The following is a 14,845-nucleotide window of genomic DNA, read 5'->3' as shown; positions in this document are numbered from 1 at the left end:
GCTCAGTCGATTTGAATGCCTTAGTTCGCTGGAAAGTCTGAGAATCTGTAAAGTAAAGGAGGAAAAACCTCTTCTAGGGCTTTATATAGAGACAAACGAAGGGGTAGGAGTTATCTTGCCCAAATTCTGAGGAAGAACCACATCCGTTGGATCAGTAGTCCACCATTAGATGGCAGAGACAAAACGTCGCCTAGAGTAATTAATAGTGCTTTGGGAATATTGAAACGACAGTAGCAGTTATGAAGCACCTAAATCTATGCTCCTACACGTGTGAACTAAGATATTTTTGTATTTTTGACTTTTACTTCGTAGCAAATCAAAATCTTTTTTTTTTCTCCTCAAATGCGAGGGAAAAATTAAAATTTTGAGGGGCTATTGTGGGGGGTGGAAACTCAAACTTATGTATTGAGCGAAAAACCCTATTTGAAGGTTACTGTGTGTTTGAAAAGGCGAAAATTGTTGAGAAGGAGTCCGTATGAAAGAAAGATACCTGGGAGTGAAGAGGATCAGTCCGAAGAGAGCACCAGCGTTCCAAAGAGATCATTCTCCTCAGATGTAAAGATTCTTGGTCAAGCAAATATCTAGGGGGTTCGAATGATCTTACTAATGATTTCAGCGATCTGGATAAGTTTTGGACAGGCCTGGAGATAAGAAGAATGGAAAAATATCTAAAAGGAAAAGCTGTCACCACCACATTAAATGCACTGCATCTGCTTTTCTGGATGCATTAATGTGGAGAAGACCCCTGAACAGTGTCAATCCAGCTACCACCACTCACAGAAAGCTAAGGAAGAGATCTGATGTGACACATACTCAAGTGGACACTTAGATGAAGAACAAGTGGATGATGAAGATGGTGAGGAAGGATACTATATAAAAGAAAAGCCTCTGGAGGAAAAGGGGGACGGTTTTCGAGAGTTGTATTGATTTTTTATTGAATAATATTCCTCTTCGGACATTAAATTGAAAAGCTTTGAAGTATTTTTTTTATATCAGTTTCTTCTTGAACACCATAGGTAACTATTGTTTAGTCCACAATCAGCCTAGCTCTTTCACCCATTCTCTACAAATTCATTGTTCTGGGTTCATTGGGCTCATAATCCAAACCTTTTGGACTTGGGCCAAAAAAATAGACCCTACGATTGGCGCCGTCTGTGGGAAAAGCTTGAGCGAAAGTGGAAGTAATAGTTGGTACTGGCTGAACCAGTGTAACAACCAGCAGAATCTAGGGCGTCCCAACATATGGACCCTATCAAGGTTTAAAAAGGCAGCTTTTTCCCAATGCTCGATAGCTACTCAATAGATAACCTATCTATCGAGATTTAAGTAAATCAGTTTTTTAGATCTGAATTCACTCCAATCCGTGTATAAATATTTAGGCTTTCTTTTCTCATAACCCTAAACATATATCGGGATTATTTTTAGGGCCGTCACAGCTGATACAAGTGAGTGCAACTTGATGCAAAGGTTTTTCACAAGCATATTGTGACTGGAGACAATTTGCCCTAGTTCATGTTTCTCTTCAAAAAGCTGCTGCATTTGTACGCCGTAGGGTTTTGTAACCAAGGAGTTTAGTGATCTTCATCATGTTGATGAACTGAAAAACTTTGCAGCCAACATCCTTCTCAAGTTGGTGGTTAGTCACGTACTGGGAGCCGTGCATCGATTGGTTTGTTCATCTTTCTCTTCAAGAAGCTTCTGCGTTTGTATGCTGTAGGGTTTTGTAACTAAGGAGCTTCGTGATCTTCATCATGTTGATGAAATGAAAAACTTTGCAGTTAACATCCTTCTCAAGTTAGTGGTTAGTCACGTACTTAGATCCATGCATCAATTGGTTAGTCACGTACTGGGAGCCATGCATCAAAAGGAGAGATTATCACTATAAAATAAATCCAATTGAGTATTGGGGTAAAGGTTCAACTGTAGGTTGGTATAAGGTACTGGGATTCCTTTACTTGTAACCGCTTGTTGTGATAATAGTGGATTCTCGAAAGTGGTGACCTTAAAATCACCCAGTGGGACTTTTTCCTTGGGGGTTTTCCCCATTCGTAAACAAATCACTGTGTCAACTTTATTTTTCGCTGCATATTAACTTAGTTGGTGATTTGTTTGTGCTACCACGCGTATTGCATGTTAATTGGATTAATTAATTAACTTGGGTAATTAATTTGTTAATTCATCATAAAGGGTCAATACATTCTTGGTCTACCAATAAATAATGCCCCTTTTCCTCCATTTACCAGTGCCCTAGGTCATCTTCGTCTTGAGGTATGTCTTTCTTTCTTTCTTTTATTTGTTTTATTTAACTCATTCCTCGTCTAACCCTCTCTTATATTGGTGCAACTATCACTCATCCACATTTGGGCAATTTTTACTTGGAGCGTATTGATAGAAATCGTGCTTACCTTGAAAGGTCCTTCCATAGCTTGGTAACCCTCAATCGTCTAGCTCTCTGGGGACTTGGTCCTAAGCCTACTGCAGAAAATCTTGCACACGAGGAGACCACTCATTGAAGTATGTATTGTCTAGGCAAAATTTTTGTTAATATATATATATATTATTAACTCTGTTTTTTTTTTTTTTTTTTAATCGTCGATTGTCATAACTTTGCTCATTGCAGATTACACGACTAGAAGGGTGTTGATAGATAACGGGAGTTCAGCAGATATCTTATATTATCCCGCCTTTTAGCAGATGAGGCTTGGACGAGACCAACTTCGTCTAGTGAATTCCCCTTATTAGGATTTAGAGGAATGAAGGTACAACCAGTGGGCACTAGTACTTTACATGTAGTGGTAGGAGCGTATCCACAGCAGATAGCCAAAGAAGTAATTTTTCTCGTTGTAGATTGTTCGTCTTCCTATAACGCCATCATTGGAAGACCAACTTTAAACAATTGGAAGGTAGTAACATTTAACTACCATCTATTTGTCAAGTTCCCAATAGACTAGGGAATAGGGTAAGTACAAGGAGATCAGTTGGCCGCTAGAGAATGCTACTTAGCCATGTTGGCTATGGATAAGCATGTGCAGACGATGAATATAGAGGAAAAAGGGTTGTTGCAGAGGCCACTGAAGTACTAGAAGAAATCCCTCTAGAAGAAGGTAATCCCGAGAAGTTTACTAGAGTTGGAACGAGTATGGAGGAGAAGACGAAGCAAGGCCTCGTCTAGTTCTTAAGAAAGAGTATTGATATTTTTGAGTGGAGTCATGAAGACACGTTAGGAATTTACCCACGTGTCATTACTCATCGTTTGAATGAGTATCTATCTTTCAAGCCTGTTCGTTAGAAGAAGAGAGTCTTTGCTCCTGAGCGAGATAATGCTATCAAGGAAGAGGTCTAGAAGTTAACCACAACAGAATTTATTCGAGAAGTCTATTATCTAGATTGGTTAGCTAATGTGGTGATGGTCAAGAAAGCTAATGGCAAGTGGAGGATGTGTGTAAACTTCACTGATTTAAGCAAGGCTTGCCCTAAGGATAGTTTTTTGTTGCCACGTATTGACGACTTAGTAGACTCAACAGTTGGTCATTAATTATTAAGCTTCATGGGTGTCTTTTCAGGTTATAACCAGATAAAGATGGATGAGGCAGATCAAGAGAAGACATCCTTCATTACCAGTCAATGTTTATTTTGTTATAAAGTGATACCCTTTGATTTGAAGAATACGGGGGCAACTTATCAGAGATTGGTCAATCATATGTTTTGTCCACAGATAGGACGGAATGTAGAAGTTTATGTGGATGACATGCTAGTGAAGAGCTTGGATGAGAAGACATTTGGACGACCTACAGAAGACCTTTGACACACTTAGACAATACAACATGAAGCTGAATCCAAGTAAGTGTGCTTTCGGGGTTTCGTCAAGAAAGTTCCTAGGGTTCATGGTTTCACAGAGGGGAATTGCAGCGAATCTTGATAAGATCCAAGAAATATTGAACATGGAACCACCAAAAATGTTAAGGAAGTCCAGTTCCTCAGTGGACAAGTTGCAGCTCTAAACAGGTTTATTTCAAAAGCTACTGATAAATGTTTGCCATTTTTCAAACTTCTCAAGAAGGCATTTGAATGGACGGATGAGTGCTAGAAGACCTTCCAAGATCTTAAGGTTTATCTTACCACAACTCCCCTGCTAAGTCCATCCATACTAGGTGAGGAGTTATATTTATAATTAGCAGTTTCCCTACATGCAGTAAATTTAGCATTAATCAGGGAAAAAGGGAAAGTGCGGAAGCCTGTGTATTAAACAAACCGAGCACTAAGGGGTCAGAATGATGATATCCAATGATTAAAAAGTTGGCCTTTGCACTAATAATGGCTTCCAGGAAGCTAAGGCATTACTTCCAGGCTTATGTCATTAATGTCATGACAGATCATCTGTTCAAGAAGACAATGAACAAGTTGGAAGCCGTAGGACGACTGATCTAATGGGCTATAGAGCTTAGTGAATTTGATATCAGATATTAACCCAGGAATGCAATAAAAGCTTAAGTTTTAGCAGATTTCATTACAGAGTTTACTCCAAGCTATGGTGATTTAGATGAGGGAAATGAAGCTAAGGCATGCGTTGTCCATGTAGATGGGTCATCCATACTATATGCAGGAAGAATAAAATTTGTATTAAAATCCTTGGAGGGGACAAGTTGAAGTATGCATCTCATTTACAGTACCAAATAACCAATAATGAAGTTAAGTATGAAGCCCTTCTTAAAGGGCTAGAATTGGCTAAGTCTTTAGGGGCAGAGTCAGTAGTCGTCCAAGGAGACTCTCAGCTGATCATAGGCCAAGTAAATGGAACATGTGAAGCGAAGAAAGAACGGATGAAGAAATACCTCAGTAGGGTGAAACATCTTATTAAGAAATTTAAGGAAGCTAGTTTCTTTCAAATCCCAAGGGAGGAAAATATGGAAGTAGACACTTTAGTAAAGGAAGCATTAGCAGATGGATTAGTGGACGAGCTTGACGAAGTCCAGTATATGCCTAGCATAGATCTCTTAGAGATGCAATAGATAGAAGGTGAAGGGAATTTGATGACCTCGATAATAACTTACCTAAAGGATGGAAGACTTTTAGAAGAAAGAGATGAGGCTAGAAAGCTAAGGATCAGATCAGCTAAGTATGTCCTTATAGACGAGGTGCTATACAAAAGAGGCTTCTCTCAGCTCTAGATGAAGCAAATTATGCATTGAGAGAAGTTTACAAAGGAGCATGTGGAAATAATTCAGGAGCAAGAGCACTCGTCCACAAGGTTGTCCGTGCAGGTTATTACTGGCCAACCATTCAAGCCGATGCTAAGGCTTATGTAAAGGTGTGTGATCAGTGTCAATACTTCAACAACGTCCCTAGACAACCTCAGAGTACCTCACCCCTATGATAGCCCCATGGCCCTTTGTGCAATGGGGATTGGATATTTTGGGTCCCTTTCCAATAAGAACTAGGCAGATGAAGTTTTTGGTGGTGGAGATCGATTACTTCACTAAGTGGGTGAAAGCTGAACTCTTAGCAAAGATCAAACAGTATAATGTAAAAAATTTCATCTGGAAGAGCATTGTATGCCGGTTTGGAGTACCTAGGGTACTAGTGTCAAACAATGGATGACAGTTTGATAACACACACTTTAGAGATTTCTGCGAGTAACTTGGAATCAAGAATCATTACTTCTCACCCTCCCACCCACAAGCAAATGGATAAGCAGAAGTAGCAAATCGATCATTGTTGAAAATTATCAAGACTCGGCTTGAGGGGGCAAAGGAAGTATGGCCAGACGAGTTACTAGGTGTTCTATGGGCTTACAGGACGATTGTGAGGACCCCCACAGGGGAAACTCCTTTCAAACTAGCCTATGGAAGCGAGGCAGTCATACCTACAGAGGTGCACATGGCCAACCGCAGGGTGATAAAGTATCAGGATAAGGAGAATGAAGAATAACTTCATCTTAACCTCAATCTAATAGACGAGGTAAGGACGGATGTAGAGCAGAGGACAACAAGATACAAAAATCTTATGCCTAGAAAATATGATGCAATTGTGAAACTCAGACGTTTCAACATTGGAGACCTCATTTTAAAATGGATCTCTTTGACAACCAAAAACCCGGCCCATAGAAAACTGGGCCTAATTGGGAAGGACCCTACAGGGTTATCAATTGCAAAAGGCAAGGATCGTACTACTTGGAAGCCCTAGATGGACGAAGGTTAAAGCACCCTTGGAATGTTGAGCATCTAAGAAGATACTATCAGTAAAAGATTAGCCTGGACGAGCATCATCATGGATGAAGTTGGAGTTATGTGTTACTTTCCTCATATTTATTTATGTTTATTGCTAGTGCTACATGTTTTAATATTTTAATTCCCTAAAAGTGCATTAGTTTCCAACTTGTACACTGCCTATGGACAAATTTGTGATGGACAAAGTCATGAACTTAGTCTTTTTGTACATAAGTATTTTTAATTTCCTAAAGGCATTAGCTTCTAAGCATATGCCATGTTGGTGGACGATGTTTATGTTGTGTATATACAGTTTGGATTCCCAATGTAATAATGTTGTGTGAATTTTCATGTTATTTTCATTCAAACTAATCCACAAGAAGGCTAAAGGCCAAAGACAAGTAAAATCTCTGGACGTAGGGATGTAACGTCTATAAGCTTTTCTTAAAATAAGGATGAAGCAAAGAAAAATAAATCTAAGGTATATTTGTCTAATCAATGGACGAGGTAAAACCTAAGGTATGTTCATCTAATTAATGGACGAGGAAAATGTGCACGTAAAAATACTCAAAAATTCATGGATGAATTTGACCAGCCATACAATCTAATCTTTGGATGAGTAGAATGCTGGAAACATCCTACCTAAAAATGAATAAAGGACCGTCCAGCCTATGGATGAGAGATAGTGCAAGATATAAGTCAAATCTACTGATGAATAAAGCTAGCAACGAAAAATACTATTCGTAGATGAGTTATACTTGTAAAATTTAAAGAATGGTAAAAATGTTGAACATGAAAAATTCATTCAAACATAGACGAGATAAATGCCTTCATGAGTGGACGGACCACACTTAAAACCATAAGAGATAATATGGATGATGTAAACAAGGGGAATTCGTCCATGCATAAAGCATATAACATGTTCAACATTAAATGAAGAATGAAAATGAAAGTAAATATTCATTCATGAAACGTAAAAAGGGTAGACGTCTATTGTCCAAAAACCCTTGAGTTATTCAAAGCCAGTGAAGGCTATTGTATTTTTTGCACATCCATAAACTTGGACGAGGAAATTGTACTTGAATGAATTTTAAAGTAAAGCCCAAAATAGTGGGCACTTCCAACAAACTAAAGTAACTAAATTTTTCTAAAAAAGAAATAGATTACTTGGATAAACCACTGGAGGCATCACCCCCAAACTTTGGGTTGTCCTTGCTGGCATTAGTGGTGTGCTAGGCAGGTTCAGTTGAAGCATCGTCCATCATGTTAACGTCCTCGGAGCTCGTCAGAAGCAGGGAACTCTCTATGGCAGTGGGGATCTTGAAGGAGTCAAAGTCAATCTCAGGGTAGGTCTCCTTGGCATCAGAACAGAAGTCCTCATAGCTAGCAGCATAATGATGATCTAGACGATTCTTGAACTCTTTTGACTTCATGAAGGCTGCAACGACTTCCTTCTGAGCCTTCTCCATAAACGAAGTAAACCCTTGAACCTTCACCTCAAGGTGAGTGATACGAGTCTCCTTCTCAACGGAGTCTGCCTTGAGCTCCTCCACTTCATTCTTTAGCTTCTACATGATCCCCTGTAAACAAGTGAGCTCCTCAGTCAACCTGATTACTTCTCCCTTTTTAAAAGGACCTCATTATTCAGCTCTTTACTCTTCTCTTTGGCAACCTTAGCCTCATTACAACGCTCTTTGGCTTGGTGGACGCAGTATAAAACTTTGACATGGCCTGAAAAATAGATGGACGAAGGAGAGTTAGAAATTTTCCTTAAATTTCTTAGAAAATAAAATAGGGATAATAAAAACTACATACCTTGAAAAGGTCATGGATGGTAGAACGCTCAAAGTCTTTCACTGACATGTTATAGCATGCGTTCACCTCATTGTCAGTGATGAGTCCTTTGAACGTCTTCCAAACATAGCCCTTATCTAGCACCAAGTTGGGAAGACGCTTGGTTTGCTCTGAAGGGTGAGTCCTGTAAGAAGCTTTAGTTGCATGAGGAGGAAGATTCTCAGGCTGGACGGATGGAATGGTTTGGACTGGTGCCAAGTTCACTGTCGAGTCATCTAGGTCTACCGTCGTGGGAGGGAATTTTGGAACCTTGGAGGAGGAGGAGTCCTTCTAGACTTTTGCTTTTTTGAACCTTGACAACTTGGAAGGTCACCAAGGTCAACAAAACTGGAAATACCCTTACTCTTCCTAGCCTAGACGACAGGCTTCAGGATGACCAAGGGAGTTGCATTGTCTTGGACTTAGACGTCCTCTTCACCCTCAGTGCCACTGGCAATATCTTTCCTCTTGTTTTCCTTCATAGTGGCTAACCCTNTTATTTGAACTATTGTGGAATCTGAAGATGTGAAAAAGAAGTTATTTCTTGAACTAGATAAGATTGCAAAAAGTTCGGCCATTTTGGCATCTAATACAAGTTCCATCTCCATTACTCGTCTAGCATCTGTGACTAGCAGACCCCGCCAGGTTATACTCAGAATATCTTTCCTTGGCCTGAATTATGATTAAATATCTGATAATAATTGACTTGCTTAAGTTCAAGCAGAGTGTTCTCTTTCTTTAAATGTTTATACTTATTTTACTACACGAGAAATCTGATTAGCTCAAACCAACATATTATTGCCTTTGCAGGTGATTGGCATGCATTTCATGAATCCTCCTCCTATTATGAAACTGGTTGAGATTGTGCGGGGTGCAGACACATCAGATGAAACATTTAATGCAACAAAAGCCTTGGCCAAGAGGTGATTGACCGAAATTTCATGTAATGCAAAAATATTATTATTTTTGTTCCCCTAGCAGACCATCTTCTCCAGCTGCCCCTAATTCCCATAGGGTCAACTGACCCTGGTCCTGTCTACCTAAGTAATACAGAAAATAAAATTTAATCTCTCTCTCTCTCTCTCTCTCTCTCTCACACACACACACACACACACACACACAAAACAAATTCTGGCATGGTGGGCTCGTTCTGTGCATACATCTGCTCACCTGATATGGCTGCTAAAAATTGTCTCTGTGAATTGACAATAAAAATAATTCGATTGTGGCATATGTCCCTTCTTTCCTATGTTTGTATGTAGCTCTACCTACTAGTTATTTATCCTCTTTTTTCCCCTCCTATTCAAAGCATATTTATTTTTCCCCTAGGAGGAGCAGGTTGTTTATAATATTAATAGATATTTATTGATGATGATAGATTATTATAGTCTTGTTCTGTTGATAATTGTCTGGTGATTGTGAATAATGCAGGTTTGGCAAGACAGTTATATGCTCTCAGGATTATTCTGGCTTCATTGTAAACCGGATCCTAATGCCTATGATAAACGAGGCATTTTTCACTCTCTATACTGGTGTAGCAACAAAGGAAGACATTGATACTGGTATGAAGCTAGGAACAAACCATCCAATGGGTCCTCTGCAGCTTGCAGATTTCATCAGTTTGGATGTCTGCTTGTCAATAATGAAAGTTCTTCATGCTGGTCTTGGGGACAGTAAATATGCTCCCTGTCCTCTTCTTGTGCAATATGTTGATGCAGGTCGACTTGGAAGAAAATGTGGTATTGGGGTGTATGACTACCGTAAACCATCACCTCGACTTTGAGCAGTTCTCATTTTGAGAATGATAAAGTTCTCGGTGTCTGTCCATGGCTTACCTTAGTCAAGTTGATTGGGTGACAGATTCCTGCAGATGAGTATCAGTATGCCTACTCCTACAACCATTTTAGTTTGTCTCAAAGACTCCAACTGTGGGATTCATAATGGGTCTCAGAGATAAGACAAATTATTTTGTTTATGATGTATCATATTGGGGGGCCACTTCTATCAATCTCCTATTCCATCCCCCACTTTCAATTGAGGACTTGGAAGGGCTGGGTCCTAAGTAGTGGTTCTCATTTTTACTAAAACTTATTAAAAAAAAAAAAAAAAAAAAAAACCTGTTTAGTTTACCTCTGTTATTGTCTAAATCCCTGATTGCAAAAGGAATACCAGCTGTGTCCTAGGCTCGCCATAGATACTATAATCAAGAAGAACAAACAACAAAGTCAATAACTGGTCATAAAACAGATTACAGTTACAGATCAACACAAAACTAAACAATTAGCTATCTACAAATCCATGTGATGTTCATGGAAGATTTGAAAGTCATGGACACTTGGTTGTGTTTTGTTGAGAGGACAACAAATTGGGTGGATGGAAAGTGTTGGGAGAATAGAAATGTGAGAACCTCATGAATCATGATAAGAGTATACTTTAGTAAAGCTGTATTTCCTCTTTTGTGAATGGTATGCAGATTCTTTTTCATATTCTGGTATTAAAAAAAAAGGATTTCTTTTTATTTGTTAAGTTGTAAATTTCTTGTATTTGTGTTAGTTTTATTCCTTATCAATTTCTTTGTAATTCAAGCTTAAATTTTTTTGTATTTGTAGGCTTTGTTTGTAATTGGGTTGGACTTGTGTTCAAGATGGTGTTGTTGATATGGAACTTTGCACCCCACGAGTTGGGGTTTTGGCAACGTTACAAGCATTTGAAAAGTTGTTCAAACACAATTCGCGAGAGTGGGTCACTTGAATTTCACAACTGAGAATTGAACTGGAGAAAAATTTAGGCAGATCACTTGTCGTACCTTTCCCCTTCCCACTATAGGTACTTCCATTTCCCACAAATTTAACTCTATGCACCCACCTGAGGGTTGAGAGAATTGTATCCATTGTTGAGAGAGCCAAACACTATCAATTCTCTACAGTTTCCCTCTCACCATAGCCAAACCTTGGGAGGAGATTATCCCAATCACAATTATCACCATCTATTGAGTGTTGTGATGAATTGGATTGTTGGGAACCATTGGAGCTTGCCAATATTCAGCCTTGGAGACTTGAATGTGCAGCCGGACTCGGTTATGGGAGCCAATAGCTAGATTGAAGAATGGAATCGGTGTAATTGGTTGTGAGCAAGAGTTTTGAGGGCTTGAGTATATAGATAGCATTAGGCTTGGAGGGTTTTGTGTGGTTTGCTTATCGGACTAGTAAATCATTTCATCGGTGGTGCCATAAAGAGATTTTTACTTTGGTTTTCCTCTTTGAAAACACACCCGGTGTTTTCATGTTGTTTGCTTCTCTTCACTTACTTCTTTTTAGCTTATTTAATTTGCTTATATGCTTATCTATGCAATCGTTGGTATTCATGCTTAGTTGCATTGCTTAATCATGTACACTTGGCTTTAATTGATAGATTAACCTTAATTGACTTGGTCATAATTTAAAATTTGGGGTCTAAACCATTGCTTTTTTAAATTAGGCAATATCTCAATATTGATAATGTTGCTCTAGGTATGAAAATAGGGATTAGGTTGTCAACATCACGTTTGTACAATATGATTTACTTAAGGAATTAAGTGCACAATGTATCCTTAAGTGCACAATGTAGATTTATCTAAAGGGCAAAACTTAGTGATAAAGTTTGAATGTATAAAAATGTGTAGAAAATATACAAGTGACAGTTTATTTATATAGATAGGATATGTGTGTTGTACAATAAATACGAGTGAACTTCAAGAAAACCTAGTACATTAGTGCATTGGGCCTAAGCGCGTTGAGCTTATATTCTAACAATTAGTTTGTTAATATACTATTATAGTTGAATTTGATTGGGAGATTTAAGATATATAATCTTTAAAATGGTATATAAATTGTGTCTATTTCTAAAATCTCTCTTCGTATATTTTAGAATACAAGCCTACCGGAATTTAGGTCTACTATACTTTACTTGTACTGCACTATTATTGCTTGTACAACACTCTTATATAAAAGCAATCCTGACAATATTACGTAGTATAGTATAATAATGCATAAATCTTATAACAAAGTTAACGACCTTGTAGAAGTCACTAACTTGGTTTTTCCTTCGTTATATATTAGAATACAAGCACAACGAACTTTTGGTTCATTGTACTTACCAAACTCATATTGTCTGTACAACACTTCTCTATAAAAACAATCCTTATGATATTACACGGTATAATATAATAGGACTCACTTTAGGTATAGTACTTAGGTGCTATTTTTTAGGTTTATTTCTTAAAATTTTATCATATGGATTTTTTTTTTTTTTTTCATTGAGATTGAAGTGTATTTTTAAGTTAAGTAGTCATATAGTTAAATCTTGAGAAATGAATATAAGGGATAGCACTTAAGATATTGTTCTTAAGTTTTGTCTAACATAATAATACATTGTGTTTAACAGTATATACCTCAAAATTCATAATCACAAGTCACAACCAAACGTGATTCTTCCGCAAAGTGAATTGAAAATGGTGTCACCATAATGAATCTGGTAGATTGATATCACATGGTAGTCCAACCACAATACAAAAGCGGGGCTGGCTTGCAATCTATTGAGGTTCTACCTTTTTTCCGAAAAATGACAACAGATGATGAATTTAACAACAAAAGAATTGCCCCCAGTCATAGCATTATTAAAATAACCATCTAATTGATGTAGCTACCAAGTGTTACTTCCACATTGGATGGCTAAATATTATGGTCTCTCGAAGATTTGTTTTAGTATTACTCACCCATAAACTAAAAGTTTTAAATGTAAATGTTCTTTTTCGCCGAGTTGAGTAGCGTCAACTTGTAACCTGAGCGGGGGTATTAGATTAGTGGGATATTGACTGGGCTAATCCATAAACTAAAAGTTTTAAATGTAAATGTCCTTTTACAAAAACAAAAATGCAAATCCTTAATCCCTTGGTAAAGTAGAGATAGAAAATGGAAAAGACATATGATGTGATGTCTTCCCTCTCTATTGCTTGACAGCTTGTGTGAGACAGAAGAAATCAAAAGGAGCCCCCTCTTTTGAGCTAAACATGGCCCACATTTAAAGGAGCAATGTATGTATAAACTTCAATGTTCAACTTGGGTAGCCCCACCACCCGTCCCTCACACCCTAAAGCTGGCATTATTACGGAAGCACCTTTCTCTATTGACAGAGACTGAAATGGAATCCGAGGAATTAATATAGGTAAGAAAATGTACAACATTATTAGATAAGAAAAAGATAAAAAGAGAGCAAAGTTGAACTAAAAAAAAAAATTTATAGCTAAAGGTGTTTTGGAACAATTTGAAGGTGTGAGGAAAGGCGAAAGCGATGAAGTTCTTGTTCCAGTGCCCATGTTGCTCGTGTTTCTGCTTCATGAAGCCCAAGAAGGGCAAGGCAAAGGTGAAGGAAGTGGCCAAGGAAGCGAACAAGGAAGTGAAGGAAGCCAAGGAAGATAAGAAAGAGTGACAAATGCATCTCAATTGAGCAATGTTGACTAGTAAATGATCCTTTTTAGTATGCACAAGCAACTAAAATGCGTATCTACTTCTCTCCTCCAAGTTCACTAATAATTATTGTTCATGGGAAATAATATAAAAATGTTACATTATCATCATTTTATTTTAGTTGCTTGCAATGTATGCGAACGTCTGCATTTGACATCAATGCTTATATAGCTGGTATTTAAATATGTCCATTTCTTGCAAATTTGATACTAGTAGATCTGTTAGACTTATCCTGGTCATCATCAATTGTTAGAAGGTAGGATTTAATTTCACATGGTCCATCCTCTATGGCAACTGCATTTCTGTGTAGCTTTAAAAGATTGTTGCAAAGATTTAGTCAAATTCATCAATTCTGGTTCTTGAGTACTGAAGATTTAAACATTACATAAAACTTGTGTGCGCTCACATAAGTGTTGTTGGAAAGTGAGTCTGTTTGTGTGTGTGTGTGTGTGTGTGTGTGTGTGTGTGTTCGTGTCAATGACAGAGAGAGGGAAAGATCTTGTTGAGGCAATCCCCCCACACCACCTACTCACACAGGATACAGTAGAATTTAGAAACTGAAGTAACTTTACATAAACTACATGCTCCAATTTCGCTGCACGTATAAAGGAAAGCAATTGAAGTTCCATCTGCATTTTCTCTCTAGGGAATCAGGTTTTGATAAGCAAGAAAAGTGCATAGTTGAGCGGTACTATCTATTTCTACCTAGGGGAAACGGAAAATTTCTTGTTTCATTACGGGACGTGTAGGAATTTGGGCACAAACTCTTGGATAAGTGAGCAATCACTCAATTTCAATTTCAGACCACTGAAACTTCTCCTTGGATGAAAGCTGAAACATTGTTCCAAAAATTACTAAAAACATTGTTCCGAGAAAGAATTTCTTTCTCATTACTCATATCATAAGAAATTAGTTTTACGGTTAGAGTTTTAGGAATATTACATTTGGCCTACAAGTAGAGTTTGGGTTAGTTTGGTTCAGTTTTTTGAAATTGGGCTTTTTGAAAAAGTGGAGTTTTCAAAAAGTGTAGTGTAAAAATTTGCTTTTTCAAAAAGTTGGTGTTTGGTAAAAACTATTAAAAAGTGTGTTTTTTTTTTTTAAAACTGAGTATTTGGCTAACACTTATAAAAGTAGCAGTTTATAAAAGTAGCAGTTTGAAGGGTAAATTACTAAAATGACAATTTCTATATAAAGAAAATTCTTTGTTTTAATTATCTCCATTAATGTAAGTTATGGACACAATATTTTTACAAAAAGTTCACAATAAAGTCTATATAACAAGTTGTTAATGGTAGGAAAAAA

At 37.7% G+C, this 14,845-nt stretch overlaps 1 protein-coding gene across 1 annotated transcript; it reads left to right on the top strand.

Annotated features, from left to right (window-relative positions):
• The first annotated feature begins 8,539 nt into the window (after window positions 1-8,539).
• Window positions 8,540-10,155, top strand: LOC111992611 (uncharacterized). Its single transcript, XM_065762733.1, has 3 exons — window positions 8,540-8,684; window positions 8,850-8,962; window positions 9,471-10,155. Exons 2-3 carry the CDS (start codon window positions 8,859-8,861, stop codon window positions 9,820-9,822), a joined length of 456 nt encoding a protein of 151 aa, XP_065618805.1. The 5' UTR covers window positions 8,540-8,684; window positions 8,850-8,858; the 3' UTR covers window positions 9,823-10,155.
• The last annotated feature ends 4,690 nt before the right edge of the window (window positions 10,156-14,845 follow it).

This window comes from Quercus suber, unplaced genomic scaffold (assembly GCF_002906115.3).
Source record: "Quercus suber isolate HL8 unplaced genomic scaffold, Cork oak 2.0 scaffold_471, whole genome shotgun sequence".
NCBI lineage: Eukaryota > Viridiplantae > Streptophyta > Magnoliopsida > Fagales > Fagaceae > Quercus > Quercus suber.
Note: the sequence above shows the minus strand (reverse complement) of the source record. Positions and strands in the feature narration are given on the sequence as shown.

What these genes read in the sequence shown, in the direction of transcription:
- LOC111992611 (XM_065762733.1), top strand. Translation starts at nt 8,859, where the DNA reads ATGCATTTCATGAATCCTCCTCCTATTATGAAACTGGTTGAGATTGTG. An exon ending in ACAAAAGCCTTGGCCAAGAG is followed by an intron (nt 8,963 to 9,470) that starts GTGATTGACCGA and finishes TGAATAATGCAG; the next exon opens with GTTTGGCAAGACAGTTATAT.